Source organism: Peromyscus eremicus, chromosome 4 (genome assembly GCF_949786415.1).
Source record: "Peromyscus eremicus chromosome 4, PerEre_H2_v1, whole genome shotgun sequence".
NCBI lineage: Eukaryota > Metazoa > Chordata > Mammalia > Rodentia > Cricetidae > Peromyscus > Peromyscus eremicus.
This window is the reverse complement of record NC_081419.1, coordinates 104,139,799-104,164,119: the sequence shown is the minus strand read 5'-3', so window position 1 is coordinate 104,164,119 and position 24,321 is coordinate 104,139,799. Positions and strand designations below refer to the sequence as shown.

Below are 24,321 nucleotides of genomic sequence, written 5' to 3'. Positions count from 1 at the left end.
TTTAAGCAGAAGTTTATTAAACAAATTAAGCAAAATAAACACTCCAAAAAGAGATTGTAGTGGACCACCTCAAGACAGGGAGTAGTCCAGGAGGTTCTGCATTTGGATTTTTAAAAAGGTTTTCATGTGTATTTATGAGATTAAGTGGCAAGTTCATGACATAAGGTAACTCTCCCTCCCAGGTCATGGTGGACCAGATCTCCCTTTTAGAGCACTGGTTCCCATGCTCCTCTAGAAAATCCCACCAATAGAGGGTGTCAGAAGCACAGTATGGGGCTGGAGAAATGGCTAAGAGGTGAAGAGCTCTTGTTGCTCTTGCAGAGGACCCAGGCTTGTTTCTAAGCACCCACATGGCAGCTCACGGCCATCTGTAAGCCCAGTTCCAGGGGATCCAATGCCCTCTTCTGACCTCTTCTGGCACCAGGCATGCACGCTGTACACATACATCCATGCATGCAGGCAAAACACCCATACACATTAAAAGAAAAGCCACAATGCAAGTAATAGTATAATGATGTCAGGTCTTTTGAGAATGTAGACCCCCTGTGAATGCACATGTGCAGGGGAATGCCTCCTGGCATCTTAATGTCTAACAAAGCTTGAACAACGTAAGTTCATTTTCAAGGATGTTTAACCACAAAGGCATTCTGACTGGCAGGAGACACAGTTGCCATGATGCAGCTGCAGTTTTCCTTGGTTACTTCATCTCTAGCTCCTTGTCTATCTGGTATCAGACTCTGGTACGTACACTATTTACCCAGTGTCTGGTACACAGTACTGTTCAACAACTATTTACTGAATAAGTGAATGAGTACATGTGGCCTTGAAAAATTATACAACTTTACTGAAAGGCATTAAAAGCAGCTGTGTAAATGGACAGATAGACTGTATTCATTGTCATTTTACTCAAAGGATATTATTACACACTAAGTAGGTGTGTATGTGTGTGTGTGTGTGTGTGTGTGTGTGTGTGTGTACATGTGTAGATTGATGTGAGAATCTATACAAGCAGATTCTAAAATTTGCATGAAGAACACTAAAGGTCCAAATGTCCAGTATTCTCTTGAAAAAATATTTAGGGAAAGTAAGCACTTGCCCTATATACTTTTTTCACATCATCATCATCATCATCATCATCATCAATCTATAGTGATTAAAACACTAAGAGGTCACAAAAATCAACTGGGAGCTGAGTGTGTCAAACATCTACTGTCCCAGCACTATACAAGTGAGGAGGCAAGAGAATTACAGGTTCAATGGCAGCTTGGACCACTCAGTGTCTCAAAAACTATAAATAACAAGTAGGTAAATAAGTAAATAAATACATAAACAAGAAAAAAAACAATAATTGAAAAAAGAAAAATGTAGGCAAGGTGTGGTGGTATATGACTTTAATCTCAGCATTTAGAAGGCAGAGGCAGGCAGATCCCTATGGGTTCAAGGCCAGCCTGGTCTATATATCTAGTTCTGGGACAGCCAGAGCGACACAGTCAGACCTTGTCTCAAAACAACAGCAAAACAAACAAACAAACAACAACAACAAACACAACTCTAACTACACAACATATTATTTAGAGATTATACAGTCAGTGGTAACTTAATTTAGAAATAATGAAGTCACACTCATCTTCACAAGAGGAGTACACAATGGTATGAAACAAGAAAGAATTGGTTGCAGTGGGATTTTTAAATTTTTATTTATTGTTTTCATGGAGCAGGGTTTCCCTGTGTATCCTAGGCTGGTCTCATATTCACCCGTCTTGTGGAATGTTTCATGATTTTTATTTTATTGTTCTTTGGTATGTATCATATAGGATATAACATTTTTGCTTTAAAAAATAAATCACTTTATGTGAGTGTTTGCCTGAATGTATGTATATATACCACATGTGTGCCTGGTACCCTAGGATGTCAGAAGAAGGTGTTAGATCCCTTGAAACTGGAGTTATTGATGGTAGTAACCATCATGTGGGTGCTGGGAACAGAGCCCAGGTCCTTACAAGAGCAACAAGTACTCAGCCACTGAGCCATCTCTCCAGCCCCATAGGATAAACTTTAAAAGTCATCTTAGGAATGAAGGTGTAGTTCATCAGGAGAGTACCTCAGAGGCCCTGGGTTTCACCCTTAGCATCTCCAGAATAAAATAAAATAATGTTAATATAAAAGCCTTTCTAAACACAACAAAAGCCCAGAATATTTTTTTTTAAATTGAAAGACCAGACAAACTTCATCACAACACCGTTCAAGACAACAGCCGAACAGAACAAACATGTACAGCTCAGAGCAACAGACCGAGTTCTTTCAGATAAGCCACTAAGAGACACCAATCTTAGAGAAGACTGAGCACAAAACATGAACAGAGCGTTAAAAAGAAACGTGAGGGTATGCTCAGCCGTACTCAGAGAACGAGAAACGAAGTCGCTGGGACAGGACTGTCGGGTTACTGATGGAGACAGGGGAAGTCGGGGAGTCATTGCTCACTGCATCTGTCTGTCAACCTCACACTTCCTGCACTATCTATAATCGCGAATGCTGCTCCTGTATACAGTCCTTGATGATTTCAGTACCAATACAGATTTTTTCTTCTTCCGACACTCTCTCCACCCCATTCCCTGAGCATTTTCTCCTCTGTTGACATTGCTCCCCTCTTTTGCTGGCCTTGTGGCACAAAATTCAACACAAAACACTCCCACCTCTCAGCAGTCTACTCTCCAGCCCCCTTCTCACTTCCTGCCTAGTCACTCATCTCCAACAATTTCTCAACCCCATCTGGACCGACATTCCCCCTCCTCACTCCTCAGTCCTCGTGAGTCCCATTTCATCTCTGTAATGACATCTTGCCCCTGCCTTCCACTCTTTTACCACCCCAGCTTCCACTGTGCTCAGCTGGCAACCCCTCCCCTGGGGCTCACATAACCACTCACCTGTTCTGCAGCTCTACCTGTATAGCCCAAGATGGCCAGAGAAAGCTCTCTCTAAATGTATGACCACAGAACTCGAGCAGGCCCTGCCGCTGCTTGGTAATGACGTGAGATTTCCCCAGACCATTCATTCTCCTAGATAACTAACTATGCCATCCCCCTAGTGTCTCCCTCTCCATCTTCATCCTCAGCTGTCCACCTTCCTTCTTCACTGAGAAAACAAAGCCATCATAAAACAAAACCAAGAAGCAATCAGAAGGGAGTATCAGCAAGCTCCCACACTGACCCACTTCAGCGTCCATGTTCTCTGTCTTCCTCGTTCCTTCCCTGGCCCAATGGTCAGTGTTCCCGGATGAAGCCAGTGTATCAGCTGATGCACTAGAGCCTGCCCCTTTCACTAGCTGTAGGCAGTAGCATAGAAATCCTCCCTTCTCTTTCTTGCATATACTGGATGTCACACTGGAGTTTTCCTTGTTCTTACTTACGTTGTTCCAGCCACCAACCTGCTTCTCTGACCCCTTCAAGGTTGTTCTGCGGTTTCTGAACTCTACAATCCTATTCTCCTTGTACACTGTAGGGAGCCAGTTAAGTCCGGACTGTATGTATATTGTTGACATGGACATCAAAAACTCCAGTAGCTCAATCCCACAGGAGGGGCAAAGCCTCCCCTAGGTGAGGCTGAGAGGGATGGAAAAGCCTTCCTTGGGTCTGAGTTCGAAAGTTGACAGATGCGCAGACCCGCCCCACCCCCACCCTCCAATGTTCACATCCTGAAGACTGCTTCCCTACAGAGATTGCTCCCCTACAGAGATTGCTCCTACTGTGTGCGGTTAGCTAAACCTACCTCCTTGTGCAGCTGTAACAACCCCGAGTGCTTGTTTATCTGTAGGTAATAGCCTCAGCCCCTTGTTCAGCTATATGCAATAACCCCACCTCCCTGCTGAACTGTATATGTTAAACACACTGAGCTTCTGGGATGCCAAGGCCCCTCTGAGATTGAGCACAGAACATCCAATCCCAGCTTTCCTGTGTGTCCATGTGTTTGTCATTCCTTCATTCTCTGGCTGCCCCAGTTAGGTCAATCCCTGGCATTGTACAAGGGCTTGGCAATGCACCTCAACTCCGCTGAAATATTCCTGTTGAGGTCATCAACATCTTTGCCGCTGCTAAATCTAATGATCAGTGCTGAGCAGTATTGGTTACAGCTGCCTACTGCCTCCTCCTTGGGGCATTTTTTGATGTAAGCTCCAGGGCACGGCACTGCCTTGGTTTTTCTCTTACCTCACTGGCAGCTTCTATTCCTTCTCCTTTGCTTGTTCTATGCCTCCATGACATCTAAATACTGGACACCTCAGGTCCAGCCCTTGGAACTCTCCTGTTTTCTATCAACTCTCGTTTCCCCCATCCCATTTATTCACATTTGTGTCCACAGCCTACATCCTTCCCTTAGGACCCCCACTTGTGTTCTCAGCTGCTTCTTAAACTTCCCACCTGGGGGTTTAGTTAGCCTCCCAAACATGGTCTGGCTACCACGAAACTCCTAGCATTTCACCCTGCAAACTTGCTCTCTCTCCCCCAAATCTCCTTTCTAATGGACTCCCTCCATTAGATCCAAGTTGATCAGATCTGCAACCTTGTGGACATCTTTGAATGTCATTTCTCTCTCTGTGTCTCTGACTCTTGGCTTCTCCCCTTATATAACAAAATCCAGATCTAAGACAGGTGTGGGGGTGCACAGATGTGTTCCTAGCACTCAGGAGTCAAGTCAAACAGCACAGAGCACCAGCACCTTGCCCACAGCAACCCCACTCTCTGTGGTCCCTCCTTAGATGCTCTTCCCCATCCTGTCACATCCTTGTTCTTCTCTGGTTCCTTTGCTAAAGGAGCTGGGGACTGCAGCTCCAGAGAGCTTGTCAGAGGGACTTCTCTCAGCGGGCTATGGCTGGCACTTCCTTGGCCCCTTAGGAAGTCTCACTGGCCTCAGAGCCACCCACATAGCACCCTAGGGAACCTCTCTGCTTCCACCTCTCTGCTGAATGCTCAGTGGTTCAGTCCAGGTCCCCTCCCCAAGCCTGTACCTGTCAATAATGACTGGATCTGAAGGTGTCTCATTCCGGTTACCACAGCTCTTGCGGTCACAGCACCGACTGAAGAAGAGATGAAGAAAGACAGAAAGAAGAGATGAAGGAGTGTGAGAGGACAGGCCCAGTGAGGGATCAGATGTCCTGCTCAGGGTGTAGAATTCCTATGTGCAGGGGATCTCTTCTGGGGACTTGAGGGAGAAAGCCAGGAAGGCTCTCAGCAGGACCCTTGGCAGCCCAGTTCTAAGGATGAGGCTGGCTGGGAAATCTTCGTGGCACCAAGCAGTGGGTCACCTACAGGGTCTCCTGGATGATCACAAAGTGAACCTGCCCCTGTAAGCAGCACCCTGACCCAGACTTGTCCAGTGCCCAGCACTCCAGAGGCCTTCTCTAGCTTTTAAAAAATTATTATTATTTTAATCATTTCCCTTCCAAGGTGGCCACTGTCTCAACTACAGGTTTTTAAACATATTTTCTTTTCCACATATTAGGAACTGTCTCTGAGGCACAGCAGGACTGGTATATCCAGGGAAGCCCTGCAGAAAATGTTAAGCTCTAGAGTAAAGGGAAGGGAGAGCTAAGAGCTATGTCCCCCTCCCCACCCCCAACTTATCTACCGAAGAGCTGCCCAGCATTTCTCACATCTAAACAGCTGGGTTTCCTCCACCAGGCCGCTAAGCAAATCCCAGAGGCCTCTGTGTTGCCCAAGCCAGCCCTGTCCCCATCTTCCCAGAGAGCTACTCCCTGGAGCTTCATTAGTTAAGCTTCCAGAAGCAGTAGGAGGCCTCTCTTGCAAAAACACTTAGAGAAGTCACATAAACAGGCCAGGCTAATGGGGCCTCAAGGAGTCTCTCCCCTGCCCCTGCTTCCCCAGGGGACTGGAGGTGTTGTGAACCAGGAGCAGGGCCTGACAGGGACCCTGAGCTACATCTTGACAAGGTACATTGTCTTGCCAACACCAAGGTGCATCTCGACACTGCCCATCTTACCTGCACATGATCTCGTGAGTGAGCAGCACTCGGCACATTTCAGGGTTCTTGTCTTGTCCCTCATAGATGATAGCCTGGGGAGGAGGAAACGTGCAGGCTCGCGGGGAAGGAGGCTCCTCCCAAGGCCCCGTGGCAAGCACAGGCGAGCCTGTGAGCCTGCCCTGGTGTCTGCCAAACCCAGGCCCAGGAGAGGTCCCCACCCCAAGAAAGACCATGCATGCCCTTTGCCCTGATCTGAAGGGTCCATGGGTGCAAAGCAGAGTCCATCTGAAGCCTGGCTGCTCAGATGGAGGAAAGTCTTCTACCCTCAAAGAGGACCATCACCTAGGTGTCAAGAATGGCGCCAGGTCTGCGGATCCCCTGCCGGAGGAGCCAACAGGCTGCTGGTCCCACCCTGCATCATGCTCGCATCCTCAGCCACTCCTGGCATCTTGCCCTGTGCAGGCTGTTCTGTGCTTACGGTGGGCTCCTGCCTCTCTGCTCATGTGCACTGTCCCTCTCTGCTCATGTGCACTGTCCCTCTCTGCTCATGTGCACTGTCCCTCTCTGCTCCTGTGCACTGTCCCTCTCTGCTCATGTGCACTGTCCCTCTCTGCTCCTGTGCACTGTCCCTCTCTGCTCATGTGCACTGTCCCTCTCTGCTCATGTGCACTGTCCCTCTCTGCTCATGTGCACTGTCCCTCTCTGCACTCTAAGAGAACAGGCCACTGAGCTGCCTCTCCCCGCCTCCCTGATGTCACTTCCCCAGCTCGGACCAGTATGTTGCTCTTGCACCATTGTATCCTGTCTTCCTCAGTCTCCCAGCCCGCCCCTGCCCCAGAAGTGAGCTTCCCAAACTGTAAATCTGGCTTCCTAGTCTCCTAGCCTCTGGACCTTCCAGCCTTCCTCTGTTTGTAGGTCCTTTTCTCTCTAGGCTCCCACATTGCCACCCAGCATCACTGCCACTGCTTGGCCTGCCTCCCCTGTCACAGTGACGGAGAGTTCTCTGGGCATAAGCCATTCTGCTTTGCTTTGGGACTAGGACTGGGTAGAGGCTGCCGGAAGCACCTGTCCATACACGAGCGAGCAAGTTGCCATGTTTCATTCCAGACCTGCCAATCTGGCCCGTTTACAACTCAAGCTCCTTCTCCCAGTGTGTTTCTGAAAGCCCTGGGACCTGGGCTGCTTCTCACAGTGCATCAGGTTGGTTTTCCTGAGCTGCTCTGTCAGCCCCAGCCTCCTTCCTGGGACCACGTGCTGAGTGTCGCCTGCAGTACGAGCTGTGGGGCTGTGGGACTGCACACAGGAAGACCCAGTGCGCCCATCCCCCTTTACAGTTGGTGATGACACCAGAGGATTTTCTCTGGAGAATTGCTCTCAGTGGAGTTGCCTCTACTGTGTACTCTCACCTTAGGCACGGTCCCCAGACAACGGCTGATGGACAGAAGATGCAAAATGCTGCCTTCTGGCTCTAAAGGCACCGACTCCAGTGCCATTTCTAGTCCAGGGATGCCTGCGGACTGGGCTACAGCTGGACTCTACCTGAGACCACTTGCTTCCTGGGTATCCCCCTGCCCTGCTCCTTCTCCTCTCCTCCTGAGGAGGGCGTTCTCTCCTCGCCAATAAACTGCATGCCCCTGATTTTGTGTCTAAGATTTGGCTGCTAAGGGATAGGACTTAAGCCAGGGTCTTTTTATAAATACTTTCTTTTCCTGACTGGAGAGACAAAGCACCATCTTCTTGCCATAGGCAGGGAACTGGGAGAGCCAGAGCAGTGGGAGTAAAGGTACAAAAGAGACAGAGAGGGGTTAAGGATGTTTACTCAAACAAGCCTAGGATGGGCCTGAGCACTCACCTGCTTCGACATGGAGTCGATGAGACGCACATAGAGGTCTTGCTCTGTCCGAAGTCCTGGCATGGGAAAGGTAGAAAGAACTTGCTGTCAGGGGAGGATGAGGGTGCCTCAGATGACTAGACCCACACCCCTTCCAGTCCTGATGAGGGTGCTATGTGTCTCAGGGTGCTGCAGTATTCAGACTGCTTACCATTGTTATACACCAGCCGAAGGCGGTAATGGATCCCATTGTTCGTCTTTTCTGCCCCAGGCTCCTGCAAGGACAACACAGGAGGATGTGTTCAAGTGCTCAGGGCCTTCAAGCTCCTTCACCCATAGCCTCCTTCGTCCTTACCCTCCACCTGAATCCCACGGTCCTTCTTTGCCTTCCAGCCATCGGCCCATGCTTTCCCACTCATTCACCATCTATCTATCCACTCAGCGCCCCCAGTGTGCTTGTGCGTGTGTATGTGGCCAGGTCCCTGAAGCCCCTCCATCACCCCCAGTGCTAGTCCCAGGCCAGCCCATGAGCCTCTCACTCGATCCTTTTCCACGAAGTCGATGAAGGCTGTGCGCTCCACCTCCACGGGCTGCCCCTGCCGGTCGTACATGGCCAGCACGAAGTGGAAGAAGTTGGACTTCCTGAGGTTGGAGGGGGGCTGCTTTTCAAAATGTGCTCTTGCCAGGCCCACGCCACTGTGGGAGGAAAGGAACTGGAAAACCACGGGAAGGGCCCTCCGGTGAGCAAGACCCCAGTGGTTCCGGCCAGGTAGGTGGCTGGCCAGGAGTAGGCTTGGACATGCCAAGAGGTCAAGTGAGATGGGCCCTTCCATCCTGGACAGGACCATATCAGTTCCACAGAGAGGCCTCCAGCACTGAGGCTACCCCAGCATGCTTCTTTGAGAAGAAGGAATACCACAGTGCTGCATGAAGGCATCGGACAGGCTCTCCCCACTGCAAGCTTTTCCCTGGGACCCATATTTAGGAAGGCTTATCTCTAAAGTCAAGTGTGTAAACTGTAAACCAATTCACTGTACTATCCAGAGGCATTTAGGAGTGTGTACTAGGGCATCGGGGACACCTTGGAGATACTGGAATGAATTTCCTACCGCACCCCAGCTTTCAGCTAGGGCTTCACTGCGACAATGGCATTGCCTGGGACATGATGTCCATCAGACTAGCAGGGACACTGAACTGGTTCCAGGCTATTAGCCTGCTCATCCTAGACCTTGGACTATAGATGGGAAATACCCTTTCTCGGTACAGAGGGCATGACTCCAGCTTCATGACATCACGGCCTCTGGGCAGGAGGATCTCCTAGTTTGGCTTTAAAAAAAGGCTTTCTCCTGGTTCATCAGAAACTTTGCTCAGAAGCAAGGAGGACAAAAAGAGCAAGGCCTTGTTTACCAGATTGCCCATAAACTCCAGTGTAGCACTAAACACTGGAACATGCAGCACGTAGCACTGGAATTAAGTGCCTGGAAGAGGCGGGAATTTGCAGGCAGGTCAGAGTGTGGGTATCCCTAGCCCCAAATATGTCACCATGTAAAAAGAAGCAAAGGAGGAACATATTGTTTGGGGGTTTTCTTTTTGTTTGTTTGAGTTTTTTTTTGTTTTGTTTTGTTTTGTTTTGAGTGTTTTGGTTTTGTCTTGTTTTTATCGTTGTTGTTTTTGAGATAGGGTCTCACTCTGTAGTCTAGGCTGGCCTGGAACTCACTATGTAGTTCAGGCTGGCCTCAAACTTGCTGTGATCTTCCTGCCTCAGCTTCCCAAGTGCTGGGATTATGATATGAGCCACCACACCTGGCAAAAAAAACAAAACAAAGGATAATAATTCTTTTTGTGGGATATGGCGGAGGCTTACAGAGACTGCGCTGTCCCGCCACCCCGGGGAGTAAGTCCAAACTCAGCAACTGGAAGAGGCAAGAGAGCAGAACAAACAGCCCCAGGAATATCTGTAAGGGCAAGTGTCTGGGGAGCAGATTTCAGAAAGTGGAGCACTGGGTGAGGGATGTAGCTCAGTTGGAAAAGTGACTGCCTGTGGTGAAGGAAGCGCTGGCGTCGATACCTAGTGCCAGGTAAAACCAGGATGGGTGGCACACACCTGTAATCCCAGGACTCTGGAGGTGGAGACAGGAGGACTGGAAGTTCATCCTTGGCTACATAGTGAGTTGGAGGTGAGCATGAGATACAGGAGACTCTGTCTCAAAATAAATAAAGAGAGAAAGAGAGAAAGGAGGAGAAAAATGAAAGGCAATGGGAATAAGCGGAACGGGGGCTGAGGAGCCGGCTCCACGCTTAAAGCACTTGTCATATAAATAGGAGGACCTCAGAGACCCAGAACCCCATAAATGCCAGTGGCTATGGCATGGCTAGGAAGGCAGGGACAGGGGTACACATAACAAGCTGGCTAGCTAGCCTGGCCACATGGATGAGCCCTGGGTTCGATTGAGAGACCCCGCCTCAGTGAGTAGGTTGGAGAATGATCAAGGAAGACTCCAAGGAAGACATCAACCACAGGCCTCCACATGCACACATCTGCATGTGCCCCTACACATGCCAAGATGCACGTGCACGCACCTGCACACCACATATACACATTCATCGGGGTGTAAAGCAAGGAGAGAAAAGTTTGCATTGGAAGTTCCTGCCAGACTGTATAGGAATATGAACACCAGGAACAGTTTAGACTTTCTTCTCCAGGCCAGGCAGGCATACCAAAGCATGTTTCTTACAGGTTTCCTTATCTTCTCCCTAGAGAAGAGTGCTGTGGCCACACTGATGACTCACAGCACATATGGCAGCCTTTGAAGGCCTTTGGACACCCTGTAAAAATGGACTCCGCTTCAGTTTGCTCAGGCTAGTATTCCCCATGCATTAGGTACCCAGACTCCAAGATGATGGTTCCCAAGGATTCTGCCTCTTGATACTCATGTGCTTAAGCAGGTTCCTCTCACAATGTGTTCCTGCTGGTCCGTGTGGTCAAGAGAATATAACAAAAATAACAGCACATGACTTGCACATTTTAGGTCATGAAAGCATCGTAACCTCTGTCTTGTTCTTTTTCTTGACCCACTACACAGGGGAAGCCAGCTGCCATTAAAAACCAGTGCCCAGAACTGGGGAGGTGGCTCGGTTGGTAAACTGTGTGCTTTATAAGCATGAGGACCTGAGTTTGAACCCCTAGAACCAACATAAAAAGCCGAACAAGGTGTCCTATGCTTGTAATCCCAGAGATGGCAAGATGGGAAGCAGAACTGGGGGATCCCTGGGGCTTGCCGGTCACTGGTGAAGTCCCCGGCCAGTGGGAGACCCTGTCTCAAACAGAAGGTAAAAGGAGCATGAGGCTGTGCTCTGACTTCTCTGTGTGCTCCACACATATGCACCCACAACTGAAAACACACTCATGTGCATGTGCGCGCGCGCGCGCGCGCGCGCACACACACACACACCAGCATCCCAGATGCCCATCAGGCATGCTTCCTTGACAATGACTACCAAATGCTTTAAAATCGGGAGCCAGTGAGCCGGCTCAGTGGGTAAAAGGCTCTTGCTGCCAACCTGAGTTTGATCCTAGAAACCTACACGGTAGAAGGAGAGGACCAACTCTCACCAGGTGTCCTCCAACTTCAGAAAGTGCTCCATGGTACATGTGAGCACACACACCCCCAACACACACAATTAAACAAATACAAGTAAATTTAAAAAAATCAACTTACTGTTTTCTTTGGCTTCATACTAGGCCACAGTATCTAGGCTGTCGGGGAATGAGGCGATTGCTATGTTTCCACTCATATAGAGTACAGCAAATAAAAAGTGAACTGTTCTTTCTCCTGGATACATTCTTGGGAGCCACAGTGGCCATGGGAATGGGTGATCTAGGAGGCAGATGTCTTGTCTCCCGTTCAAGAGGACAAGAGGCGCCCAACATTCTTCCCTACCAGAAGTTCCCTTCTCTGGGGGTATTGTCCTCTCTCCATTCTTTCCCATTCCCTCCCGGCTAGGTTGCCTTTCAAGTGGGGACTTGACCACCCTCTGTCAGCTTCTCAACCTAGCAGAGAGGCAGGAAAGCCTGAGGAGAGCTTTTGATCTCAGCAGGTCTCTGATTACTATGGATGAATATGCTAATGAGACATCAACTCTGAGCTCCACCCTCCTGCTTACAAGGCCAGCTTAGCTTGAACTCTGCCAGGGGTGGCTTCAAGAACCACCAAGTGGAACAGATGACCGAAGGGGGTGGCCTTGTAGAGCAATCCCATCACTGCTGTCCTATATTCCTGTGCTGAGTCTGGTAGGCTCTCAGACAGTGGGGAGAAAGTAGAGAGGAAGGCCTTGGCAGAGGAGAAGTGCATGTTGAGAGAATACAGAATCCCCAGGCCATTCAATAGGGCTTTTCTGTGCAAACGCTTGATGGTGGCCTGAGTTTCGCTTCCCACCCCAGTCCCCTTGACAAATGCCAGTCAGTCCAGAGTCCTGTCTCCCCCCCCACCCCCATTATGCTGGTCTCCCGAGACTCAAACCTGGGAGTCTTCCCTAAGCCCTAGGCCACACCCACCTGTGCTGGGCCTGCCCTCCCCATGGACAGAGTTATTTGGGAGAAAGAGAGAGAGAGCACAGAGATCAGGGAAGGGGAAAGAAAGCAGGTTCCTCTAGGGGATAAGCACCAGTATCCGGTTCCAGAGTATGTGTGAGGCATAGGGAAACAGAGCCACCTCACATGCCCCACAACATAATCTCACTTAGCCTAGCTCTATTCCTCCTAAGGCAGCCTAGAGTAGCATCCAACCCTCCACCCTGCTCAGGCTCACAGGCTTCTGTGGGGCAGCATTGACTAGTTAACATTTCCACTACCATGAACTACCACAGAACAATATTAATGACTGTCTTAGCCCCCATCAGACCAAGGTTAGCCAATAGAATGGGAAACCCCCTGTTAGGGGCATCCTCTGCTCTTTGCCTGGGAATTCTCCAGTTTACCTCAGTCATGCCTCAGCCAGTTAAGTGAGGAGATTGAGATAAAATGAGAAAAGATTTTGCTGGAAAGAGTCTAGTATTTTTATGTGCATGATACACAATAATACAAAGAATGTGCTGTACAGAGGAACAGAAAACCAAAAAAAAAAAAACAAAACAAAACAAAACAAAAAACAAAAAACAAAAAAACAAAAAACAAAAAACAGAAGCAGGCTGGACCATGTCTCCCTTCTCTGGTTGTCCTCATTGCTCCTGTCCCTGTAACTGCAAGAGGGGATCAACACCTGTTAGGCTGAACTGCAAGCTGCAAAGAGAGAAACCCGGGGAGGAGGAAGGAAATGTTTTTTCTCTTCTCCCCTTGGGAGAAGCTGCTGCTCTTGTGATGAGAAAACAAACCATAGTTAAAGCACAGAAACAGAGACATACTGGAACAATGCACAAAGTACCCAGTGATCTGAGAGTCCCATGGCCACAAGCTGGGCACAGGCATGGGAGCTACAGGAAGCATTGAGTGTTCTCCCCGCTCAGAACGAAAAAAGATGGAGGGATAGGAAGATCGGGCCCTGAATGCTGGAGAGGCAAGGTGTCTTTTATGTTCTAGAAGCAGAGAACTCCCTGTGATTAAAAACTTCACTATTAACAGCGTACTGGATTGATTCAGGGAACTTCAGGAGTGGAGTGTGACAGAGACAAGAAAGGCAACCCCACAAGCTACCACCATAGGCAGCCGAGCTCAGGTCTACGGAGAACTAGGAAAACACAGAAACACAGAGGACGAGTACTTCAAACTCACCCCCCCTCCCCCCGCCCCAGTACCGGGTCAGGGACTCGGTGTGTCAGGCACGGCCACCTTTTAAGCCACGACCTCATCCTCCAGATTTTATTTGTGTGTATGTGCATGTATGTATGCGTAGGCGTGCCCGAAGAGGACAGAAGAAGGTATCAACTCTCTCGGAGCTGGAATGACAGGCATTTGTGAGCTGCCTGATCTGAGGGTTGGGATCCGGTCTCTGGTCCTCATGACGGAGAAGCGAGTACCACTAACTACTGAGCCATCCTTCCAGCTTGCACTGCTGGTCTTGTTTTGTTGCTGCTCTCCTGCCTGCCGTACGTACTTGTAGGAAGAACAAGCTCTGGCCTCCTTAGCAAGTCTTCAAGCATTAGGAAGCAGATGCTGGCTGAGGTAGATCTTTGCCAGCCAAGGGTACTAAGAAGGTAAGCGTGGGTTCCAACTGTCAGCAGCCACCCAGAAGCACCGGGTACAAAGGAAGTCGGCAGATCTTTAGCCCCTGAAGCCCAAGGGCATCTCGGCAGATTCCGGGTGTATGATGAATGTGAGCGAGCACCGGCCTACTCAGGATGCGTACTGCTGGAGCCCATAGTTGAGTGATACTTCATTCTCTTAGCATCATAGGAAACAGAGCATGTACCTTCTTCAGATAAGTGCTGCTGAGTGACAACAACAGTCACACTAACCATTTTTGTAGGAATCCAGACTGGCCAGGCAGTGGTGTTGCATGCCTTTAATCCCAGCACTCGGGAGGCAGAGGCAGGCAGATCTTTGTGAGTTTGAGGCTAGCCTGGTCTACAGAGCTAGTTCTAGGACAGCCAGTTTGATACAAAGAAACCCCATCTCAAAAAAAAAAAAAATCCAAAATAATTTATTCCCTCAGTTTCTCAGAAAGGTTGTTGCAAACACAATGTCAAAACACTTCCCTCTCAGCTCTGGAGGGTGTTGAGGCGGTAGAGAACTCGTTCCTAGTCTAGAGAACCCAGACTTGGAAGCCTTCATTCTGGTATTTCCCACCATGTCCCATCTTCTGTTCTTACACAGGCCCAGGATTAAAGGGGACTTTGTGTGACACCAGGAAGAACTTAGTGTGCACAGGTACTCTTTGGACAGTAGAGTCCCACTGTGCAGCAAGCTTTGGTATGCCTAGGCTTCCTGAGCACTGGGTCAGGACTTTGAGGTGAAATGAACAAGGACAACTTGACCTTCTTAGCCTGGGCTACTAAGCTGAACTGCACTCCAGAGCACACGGGGATGCTAGTTGGCATGGCAGGGGAACAGAGTATCTGGATGCTATTATTGAGCCCACCCAGCAGGTCCCTGGAGATGTTCCCTTGCAAGGCTAAGCAAGATGCCCCAGGGTGCTCTTCTCCTGGCATCCAGAACTCTCTAGCAGACAAAGCCCCTGTTGCAGCCTTTGTCTCTATTTACAAAATGTTCATGCTTGATCACATACTTACTATAAATAGTAATTTAACAATAACCACCTGCATCCCCTCACAAGGCGCCCCTGGGGGCTTCGGCCTTCTGGTTTCCTGCCAAATGTTAAGTCTGGCCTACCTGACAGCCCAAGATGCTGAACAGCAGCACTCTGGCTGGAGCCTGACCCATCTTCAAATCTGAGACGTTACGTTAAAGAGGCACACCTTGAAGTCATCAGCATTGGAAGCAGGCTCTGCTGAGCACCCTCTACCTCCAGCACAAAAACGTATGCCTCCCATATCTCATCGCTAGTCTCAGATTTGCCTCAGTTTCTCCTGCTCAGTCTTGCTATTCTCTTCCCTCTCCCGCCAGGGCTGCAGAAGTCCCAGGTTCATTTCTTCCACACTCCTCTTCCTTTAAGCATCCCATTGGTGCCCAAGCTCTCCCTTAGGCATTCTCCGTGCCCAAGGACTGATCATGATCGTCATGCTGTGCCTGCCTCCAGCCAAGATCTCTTGACTTAGCCCTGCCCAGGCCTTGAAATGCTCAGAACCTAGCCATGATGCATAACAAAGAAGATAAAAGCAGGCACACCCACCTCAGTGGTACCCACAGAGGGAAGGCCTGGTAGCTAAGGGCAGCTGCCCAGAACCTGTGTGTGGATGAATCTGTTGAAGAGGAGGTTTGGGTTAGTGGAGGCTTCAGAGTCCCTCTTTCCACTACTCAGCACAATTCTACTTAGTGACCCATGTCTAAATGGCCGGCAGGGGACAGGAGACCCTCACACGTGTGCTCGAGCGCTTTCCCCAGCGTCTTTCAGTTCCACCTACCGACTACTCACCCCGTTTTTCTTCTGTCTACCCTCTCACCATCCACCCACAGGCCAGCCTGCCAGCCAGGTTCCAGGATGAGGAGCAGCGATTAATTATTAAAGCAAACAAAAGCATTTCCTAGCAGAGAGGCTAGCCTACAGCTGCTTACAGGAAAGACATCCCCAGCAGCCTTTCTTCTCTCAGGCCTCACTCCTGGGCAGAGACTGCCTGACAGAATGGGCAGTCCTGCGTCTCCCAGGACTACTGCAGGGTAGGGCTGAGCAGGCCCCTCTAGACTCCCCAGCCTAGGAAACACACCAGAAGGACAAAAGTGCTGCCCCTGTGCTAAGCCCACAGGCAGGAAGACCTGTCTACAGAGGATGGAGAATGGTCTGCGGCTAGGTCTCAAGAGAGGAATTCCTATTGGTTCAGGTCAGGGGCAGTCACAGCAAAGGCTAGGGGTCTTTGAGCAGACATCCCTGTTAGGGAGCCCCCAGCAGGGAGAGGAAGCCTATCTCCCAGCCTCCCCTCCCCTTCCCGTGAGCTGGGTATTCAAGCCCTCTTCTTTCCCTACCTCCCACGCTCAGAATCTTCTTGGTGTTAGCAGAGCCCCCTTCACTGATCTTGGGGAGGCCTTCCAGACTTTTTTCTCCTCCTCTACTTTCTTCAAAATCTTGGCATTTTTGTAAAGTCTAAGTTATAAAATTGGAGAGGGTGGCTGGAGGATGTAGGGCAGTTAGTTGCTGGAACATACTGAGGTGAGGCGAGGTGCCCAATAGGGAAGCTTTTGGAGACAGCTAGGTGGACTACTTAAGCCTGTGGGTGCTGTAGAAAGAAGGACGAATGGGCTGCCATCTTTGCCCCACAGGAAAGCCTCAGCTGGCAGCGCCAGTAAAACAGGGACAGGCAGAGGACAGCAGAGCCTGGCCTCTAGTAAGCATCTTTACGTAACGTTAGGAACTGCTCTCCAGGGCAGGGAGGCAGGGCATAAACAGAGCCAGGTGCTGAAGTGGAGTCTGGTCTTCAAGGCTGGCTGAGGCTCTATTCAGTGGGTGTGTGATTCTAAGGGCTTGAGGACTGTTTTAAGAAAAAGCAGGTCTGGAAGTCTTGCTGACTCTCCAACATCACAGGCCATTGTCATATGGAAGTTGGGAAAGAGAGCTGGGTCCGACTGTGATGAGTCCTGAATGCCAACTATCTGGGAAATGGTGACGTGCCAGTGACAGCATCCTGTGGTGACCATCCTTAGCCCTAAAAACAGTCTGGGCAGCACCGTGGGAGGACACAGGACACAGACAGGGGTATGCTGTGAGGGAGTGGGGCACTTTTCCTTTCTTTAATCAGGGCAAGGGCATGATCAGAGAAAAGTGCTTTGAAGCCTGGTATAGTGGTGTATACTTGTCATTCCAGCGCTTGGGAGGCTAAGGCAGAGCTGGAGGATAGCCTGGGCTAAATAGTGAGCCCCCCCACCCCAAGTACCTTGGAAATGTAGCTTTGGTGTGTAGAGCGGAGAAGCTAGTTTGGGGGAGGGGGTGGGTCAGAGTACAGGACCAGGAGTCTCGAGTTATCCTTCAAGCTAGGGAGGAATGGGGTCTAGCGCACAGGAGTTTAATTGTTAAAAGTGGTATTTGGGGACATTGGGATTGAGACTGGGGACAATGTGTTTGGATGCTTTGAAAATCAGGTGGGGCCGGGCGGTGGTGGCGCACGCCTTTAATCCCAGCACTTGGGAGGCAGAGCCAGGTGGATCTCTGTGAGTTCGAGGCCAGCCTGGGCTACCAAGTGAGTTCCAGGAAAGGCGCAAAGCTACATAGAGAAACCCTGTCTCGAAAAAAAAAAAAAAAAAAAAAAAAAAAAAAGAAAATCAGGTGGTTGTCGTTGAAGGTGAGGAAGGCACAGACCATCCACACCGAGCAACCTCGCAGGAGAAACCAGGCAGGGAACAGAGAGAAGCGGAGGATGGGAGATGGATGTTTCTTGTTACGTTGTGGATTGGGAAGACCTGAGCAGAGGCTGACTGAGGGAGAAGATACACACTGGAGAAATGATGAACATTGTGGAGAGAAATGAGAACCGAGGATTAGCTTCCCCTCTAGAACACAATCGAAAACTGTCAATCTATGTCCTAGAGCCGGGGTTTCCAGACTTGGGGAGAAGCAAGTTCGGGCCTGAAGAATATTCTGTTCAAACTTCAGAAGTTGGCTTTGGGCTTCAGTTATGTGGCCTTGGGGACCCAGAACAGACACCACTCAAGAACCTTTCTCTGTGTAGACAACACTGTTGGTGAGTGGGGGAGGGGTGATATTGAAAATCTCATCTCCAGATTTCTTGTCCCTTCACCCACCTTCAGGATATCATCTCTGTTACTCCTGCTTGCCTCTCATTAACCTGCTGGCCCTGGGCAAGCAGAGAGCAAAGTCCGAAAGAAACACGAACTCACGAACTTCCACTCTAATATACTCAACTATGTAACTTCCCACAACTACTTCAACTTAAAGAAAAAGCCAAAACCAACAGAAAAGGGGGCACACAGAGTTATAAGCACAGCACGAGACAACGTTAAAGGGGGAAATGGGAAGGAAATAGACTATCAGGCTGATAGCAGTTGTGTTAAACAACCGTGATTTGTGTTTCTATAACCTCTACTTAGATCACTCTAAAAACTTACTGGATTTGGCTCATCTGCAATATCCATTCCTGTCCTGGAGAGATCACTCAGCGGAGAGCCCAGCACTCTCCCTGAAGGCTGTGAAGACAGGTGTGCAGAAAAACTGCATCCCTTTGCCCACAAAACACTCTGTGTCTACTATTAGGTGAGGTTGGGGAGCACTACAAGTGATGCCTGAACAAGTTTGGATATGTGAATGGGAGTGGCACAAGTTTGGATATGTGAATGGGAGTGGCACAAGTTTGGGTATGTGAATGGGAGTGGTGTGCCAGCCCCGGTCTGCTTTGACAATCTCTAGCCGACGTCCTTCAGAGGATGGGTAGCAGCTGTTTAAACTTCCAGGAAACCCAGTGCCCACCCTGCCCTGGGTCTCCAGGGACAGTCTCTACAGAGTGCTAGGCTCTTATGCGCTCCCGATCCGATGTACAGCCTCCAGTCCATGTTGTATGATTGGAGGAAGTGTTAGAGACCGAGTACCAGCCGCTGCAGAGACTGGGTTAACAAGCCTTTAAAATCCCCATCCAAATCCTGGAGTTGATTCCTTACCGAGGTCTCCTGCCCAAACCCCTATGCCTTCCCCTGAAAAGTAACCAGAGTAGAGTCTGCTAATTCCCAAGAGCTTCCTGCCTCCCTCAGGATCTACCCAAAAACACCCAACAGAGGAGTTCGGGCCCCATTCTCAACCCCAATCAATTCTGCAAGGTCAACTGCCCACTGGCTTAGCCACTCTTCCGCCCCACCCACACCTCTGGCCCTGCACACCACCATTGCCCCAACTCTGAGGAGCATGGAAAAGAAAAAACGAGGCAGAGTTTCTTGCCTTTCTTGTCGGGTAGCCACGGAACTGGACAAGTGGAACAGTAGAGACTGCCCAAGAAGAAGGGACTGGACATCTCTAGATGGCTAATAACTGTGGGTCAAGGCTCAAGATGTGCAGTGGGATGCGACACCTCCTCCAGAGCCCTGGACACTAGTGAGCAACCTCGTCCCATATTCTCAGGAAAAAGTCTGTCAGACTCAGAGGGTGAACAGTAGACTTCGTCGTCCGGTAGCTAAGGCATGCTGGACGAAGGCGACACGAAGCGGTACAGTACAACCAGAGTGCTAGGTCGGGTGGGGCTCTTACCTCTGCGCCGCGGTGCTGGAGTCCAGGATGCCCGCGCTCTGCATCCAGGAGCGCACCGAGCCCAGGCTGGAGGGCAGCAGCGGCTCCTCTTTCAGGTGGAGCCCACCGCGGGGCAGAGCGTCCTGTGCGGGGAACATAAGGACCCGCAGTTCGTGGGCGCCCCCCACTGCCAAGGATCACTTCCCGCCGAGGCTGTGGGCGTCGCAGCTCAGCCCGACCCGACGGCACCGGGAGCCTCCAGGAGCGCAGCGCTACACGGAGTCCTGGAGCCTCAGTGCACGCTCGCCTCTCCGGGGCTCTCTCAGTCAAAGCAGGTCCCTGGGCGCCGACGCTGTCCCCTCCCCTCCCGGGGAGCGGGGCGGGGAGATGGAGGGATTCCCCCGCGGCCTGAGAGCCGGTGAGCAGACTGAGAGCGGAGCCCGCACCCGCTCCGCACGGAGGCGCCCCAGAGGCGCGCTCTGGCGGCTGCCCAGAGCCGCGGTCGTCGGAGGGGGGGCCCGAGCGCCCCGCTAGCTGCCCGCCCTTCCCCCCGCCTCGGTCTCCCCCCCCCCCGCCCGCCCGCGGCGCCCGCGCGGGGCGCTGATTACCATCCGAGAGGGGGAGGCTGCGGCCGTAGAGCTCGGCGGCGGCGACGGTGGCGGCCGGGGTGGCAGCAACAGCAGCAGTCGCGCGTCCCGGGGAAAAGCAGGGCCGGCGCCGGGCCAGCAGACGCAGCCGCCGCCAGGTCCCCGAGTGCCCCGGCGCCCCGGGCCTGCCGCTGCCCCGGGCGGCAGCACCTGCAGCAGGAGCAGCAGCAGACCCGCCGACTCCCCCCGGGGCCCGGTCCCCGGGCTTCCCCGCCGCGGCCGCCGCCGCCCGCCGCTCCCGGGGGCCTGGCCGCGGGCCCTGGCCATCCCGCCGCCGCCGCCGCTCCCTGGGGAGCGGGAGCCGAAGGGAGGGAGCACGGGCAGGAGGAGGGCTGTCGCAAGCGGGTGGGCCCAGGGGACTCGGGGCCAGGGGAGGCGGGGGCGGGGCGCGAGGCCGGCCGAGGGGCGGCCAGGGACGTGACATCATCGGGGGAGGAGCGGCCGGGCTGGGGCCGCGGCGGCGGGGCGGACCCTGGAGAGTCGGTAGCCGGGTTGGGGGCCACGGCCGGGGAGACGCGGCGGGAGGACGCCGGGAAGCTGGTCCTGGCCGGGGAAGGCGAAGACCGGGCGGGCTGGGGGCTGCGCGGCGAAGGAGCTCCCAGCTTAAGCAGTTCTGCTCATCACAGTGCGCTCGGGAACCACCACGGCCTCCCGGTCGCCACCAGACGAAGCTCCAGCATCTTTTTGATCCCATCTCCTTCCCCTAAGTATGCGCCACCCTCTCCTCGGTCAAGGCTTGATTCCGGGAGTTGCTGCTCATTTGGTACCTTCTGACTTTTTACTGGGCCTCCCCGCACTTCCCTCAGTGAACCTGACCTCGGCTTAACCTCTGGTTTAGTGCTCAAGGGTCTCTCAGTGTGTAGCAGGTTGCGGGCCCCAGGCCACCTTAGTCGGGCATCTCCCATCCTTATTCCTGTCCTTGGATTACTTAAACTCAAGTTTACATTCCCAACTGCGCCTTTGAGAAACCTCTTGACTTTTGATGGCAAGTTGGACACGTGGGACTCAGGCTTAGGGTTAAGAGCCCAGCTCACCTCCTGGCCTTTGACCTTGTGGCATAGCCTTTTCTGTGTGTCCTGCGGGCTGTCAGGAAACCTTGGATCGAATTCAGCAGTTTTCTGCAGAACAGCGAAGGGGGGCGGGGGGGGGTGGCCTTGCACCTGCACTCTCAGATCTCCATCCTCCTAGGGGTGGGGCATGCTCTGAGTCAACCCTTAATATCCTGCCTAACGCTGACCCAGAGAAAGGATCCCCGGGACGCTTTGGGGTCTTGTGTCTCCCCAGAGTTCCTCTGCCTCTTCTCCTGACCTCTTTGTTCCTCATTATCCCTTCCCCTTTATGCCCAGTTTTTCACCACCTGTCACCTCTGAAAGAGGAGGAAGGGACACTCCCACTCAGGCCTCTCAAGGTCTCAGCTTTTACCCCAGGGGGAATTATCGAAAGCGGGTCTTTCAAAAGGAATTCTTTTCCAATCGCCCTCCACATCCCTTTAGCTGACTCTAAACCTTGCCCCTCATAGTATGTATGGCTCCTGGATCAGCAGCATTGACACTGGTAGCTTGTTAGAAATGCAGACGAAGGCCCTCCCAGACCTGTCAAGTGAGAGCCTGCCTCAGAGAGCTTAAGTGCTGGGATCACACATGCGAGCCACTAGGTATGTCTGGCTAAGCTTCCCATTCTTTTTTTTTTTTTTTTTTTTTTTTTGGTTTTTCGAGACAGGGTTTCTCTGTGTAGCTTTGCGCCTTTCCTGGAACTCACTTGGTAGCCCAAGCTGGCCTCGAACTCACAGAGATCCACCTGCCTCTGCCTCCCGAGTGCTGGGATTAAAGGCGTGTGCCACCACCGCCCGGCAGCTTCCCATTCTTAAAAACCCTTCCCCTTCTCCCCACCTCCCACGATCTCCATGCCTCCTGTTTCTGTGGAAGTTCACAGGAGTACTCCACTAAGGATCTCAGCTCACAGCCTGACTCCTCCCTGCTCGGGCTCTGCTTTGACTCCGCCGTGTCTTGGGGCTTCTCTGACCTCCTTGCAGTATCTACTGGCCACATCTCCTCCTCCTCCCACCTATGTGATGAAGCTACCCCACAGACAAGAAGTTTGATGATTGTTTGGGTGATGTTTCTCCTACTCTCTGAGGACGCTGGACTGCTGTCTCTGCCCTCCCCCATCCCCCATGTTTGTCTGTCTGTCTGTCTGTCTGTCTCCCTCTCCTAGCCTCCTCCTTCTTCCCCCTCCCTCTCTCCCCCTCCCCCCCTTTTTTTTTCTTGAAGAATTTATGTGTTGTCCACAGTCTCTGAGGCTGTCATTGGGAAGACCACAATCCTAGCTTGGGCTTCTGTCTTCCTTCTGTCTGTCCTGACCATCAACCGGAGAAATTCTCCACCTTCCTCCTGCAGGTTTTAAAGTGTTGCTTGATTTGGGGTATATAGAACCTTCTTAAGTAGACTTCATTGCCTCTTCTGGCTTCCCACACTTAGGAACTGTTTAGGAGCATTCCTGGCTGATCAGTTTCTCTCGCCAGTCTTCTTGCTGTGTCGGTTCCTTGGTCGCCTGACACCAAGACCTCTCCATTGCCTGAATTCTTCATACTCTGGGCTGTCCCTTTGCTCTGTTGCCCCCTCCAGCAGGAGTGCTTGAACTTAGGCAGTGCTTTTCTTTCCAAGGCACAGTGGAGTCCCTGTGCCTTTTTGGTGTTACATTGTGACTCTGAAGAATAGATTTGAGGGACAAGTGCCCAGAAATAACCTGGGGAAGTAGAGGATTTGGTTGGCCTAGCAAAGTGGCATCGAGAGGTAGCTGTCATAAGTAGCGGGGAGGGTCCTGACTTGTGTGGTTTCTACTCTACTCTAACTAACTCCCATAGAAAGGAACCAGACAGGATGATGTTTAGCAGGCTCCGCAGCCTCAGGGAAGGCCTTATGGTTTAGAGCTGCTGATCCAAGAAGCAAGGGTTCTGGGACACTCAGGGTATCTCCTGGGCAAGTGTTAGAGCTGTCCTGGGAATCCGAATTGAGTGTCTCTTCTTAAGATCCAGCCACAACTCTGCTTCTTGGAATGACACTTTATTTTGCATGATTTATCTTGTTTGGGTGGGGGGTGGATTTTCTCCTTTCTACATACTATGGCTGCTCCACAGACAAGAATTTAAGCATTCTGGAGGCATGGTAGCAGACAGAGGAAATGCCATACCCTCCTTTGGCCCAGGCAAGGTCTCACTTTTGGAACCGTTAGGCCAAACCCTCTTACCTCACCCTTTTGCTTCATGGACATTCATGCTCATGTTCAGAGTTTTGTCATGTGCCCAGTGCTAGAGACTAAGTGGACAAATCGAGCCTAGCTGTGCCCTCCTGAAGCTCACAGTGGTAGATGCATGAATATTCAACATTATTCCGGAGTACGTGGACTATCATAGAAGCAGGGATGGGTAATGGGACAAGCACAGAAGCGTCCAAGCCTGGAAGGAGAAATAGGCTTATCAGCCAGAAGGATGAGCCTTTGGAACTGGATGACTGGCTCCACTTGCTTCCAAGGTGGAAGATGCCAGCACCTGGAATCATGCTGGTACCTCACATACCACGTCTAGGAGTTCAGGGTTCGTTTTCTTTCTATTAATTTTGGTCTTGAGATAATGCTTTTTAAACAGAAGAGATATTTCCCCCAAGCCTCAGCCCCAGTGCAAACTGTGGGAAACAGACACCAAACCATTTTCGGCTGATTTGGGCTTGGATGTCTGTGTATTGTACTATAGTGCCCCCTGGAGTCCCAGAATGTTAGGTTGCTGTTTCAATCCACTTCCTAAGTCACCTGATAATTAGAAAATAATACCAAAATGAAAGCATGCACTAATTGCGGCTTCTCGAATACTCCGGTGAAGCGAAGAAAAGGGTCATTTCAGAAAGTTGCCTGGAGATTGTTTCAGCTCTTAGTCTTCCTTGATACTGACTCCTGAAGTCTCAGTCACTTCAAGAAGAGCAAACAGCAAACACAGCAGAACAACTCGTCTTGCCTGGGGATCTATTCCATTCCTGGGCTGGGCTGGCATCTAGGCTGAATCATTCAGTCCTAAATAATAAAACAGTGGGAGTCACAATGTTGGACC

At 51.2% G+C, this 24,321-nt stretch overlaps 1 protein-coding gene across 1 annotated transcript in view; it reads right to left on the bottom strand.

Moving 5' to 3' along the window:
- Positions 1-20,489, bottom strand: part of Ebf4 (EBF family member 4) — a 73,510-nt gene extending 53,021 nt beyond the window's left edge. The window contains exons 1-7 of the mRNA XM_059261415.1: positions 20,184-20,489; positions 19,597-19,718; positions 8,344-8,500; positions 8,016-8,079; positions 7,826-7,881; positions 5,992-6,065; positions 5,000-5,068 (exon numbers count right to left, since the gene is read on the bottom strand). Of these exons, the coding sequence (XP_059117398.1) occupies positions 5,000-5,068; positions 5,992-6,065; positions 7,826-7,881; positions 8,016-8,079; positions 8,344-8,500; positions 19,597-19,718; positions 20,184-20,489 (848 nt within the window). The remainder of the gene's footprint in view (positions 1-4,999; positions 5,069-5,991; positions 6,066-7,825; positions 7,882-8,015; positions 8,080-8,343; positions 8,501-19,596; positions 19,719-20,183) is intronic.
- Positions 20,490-24,321: the final 3,832 nt, after the last annotated feature.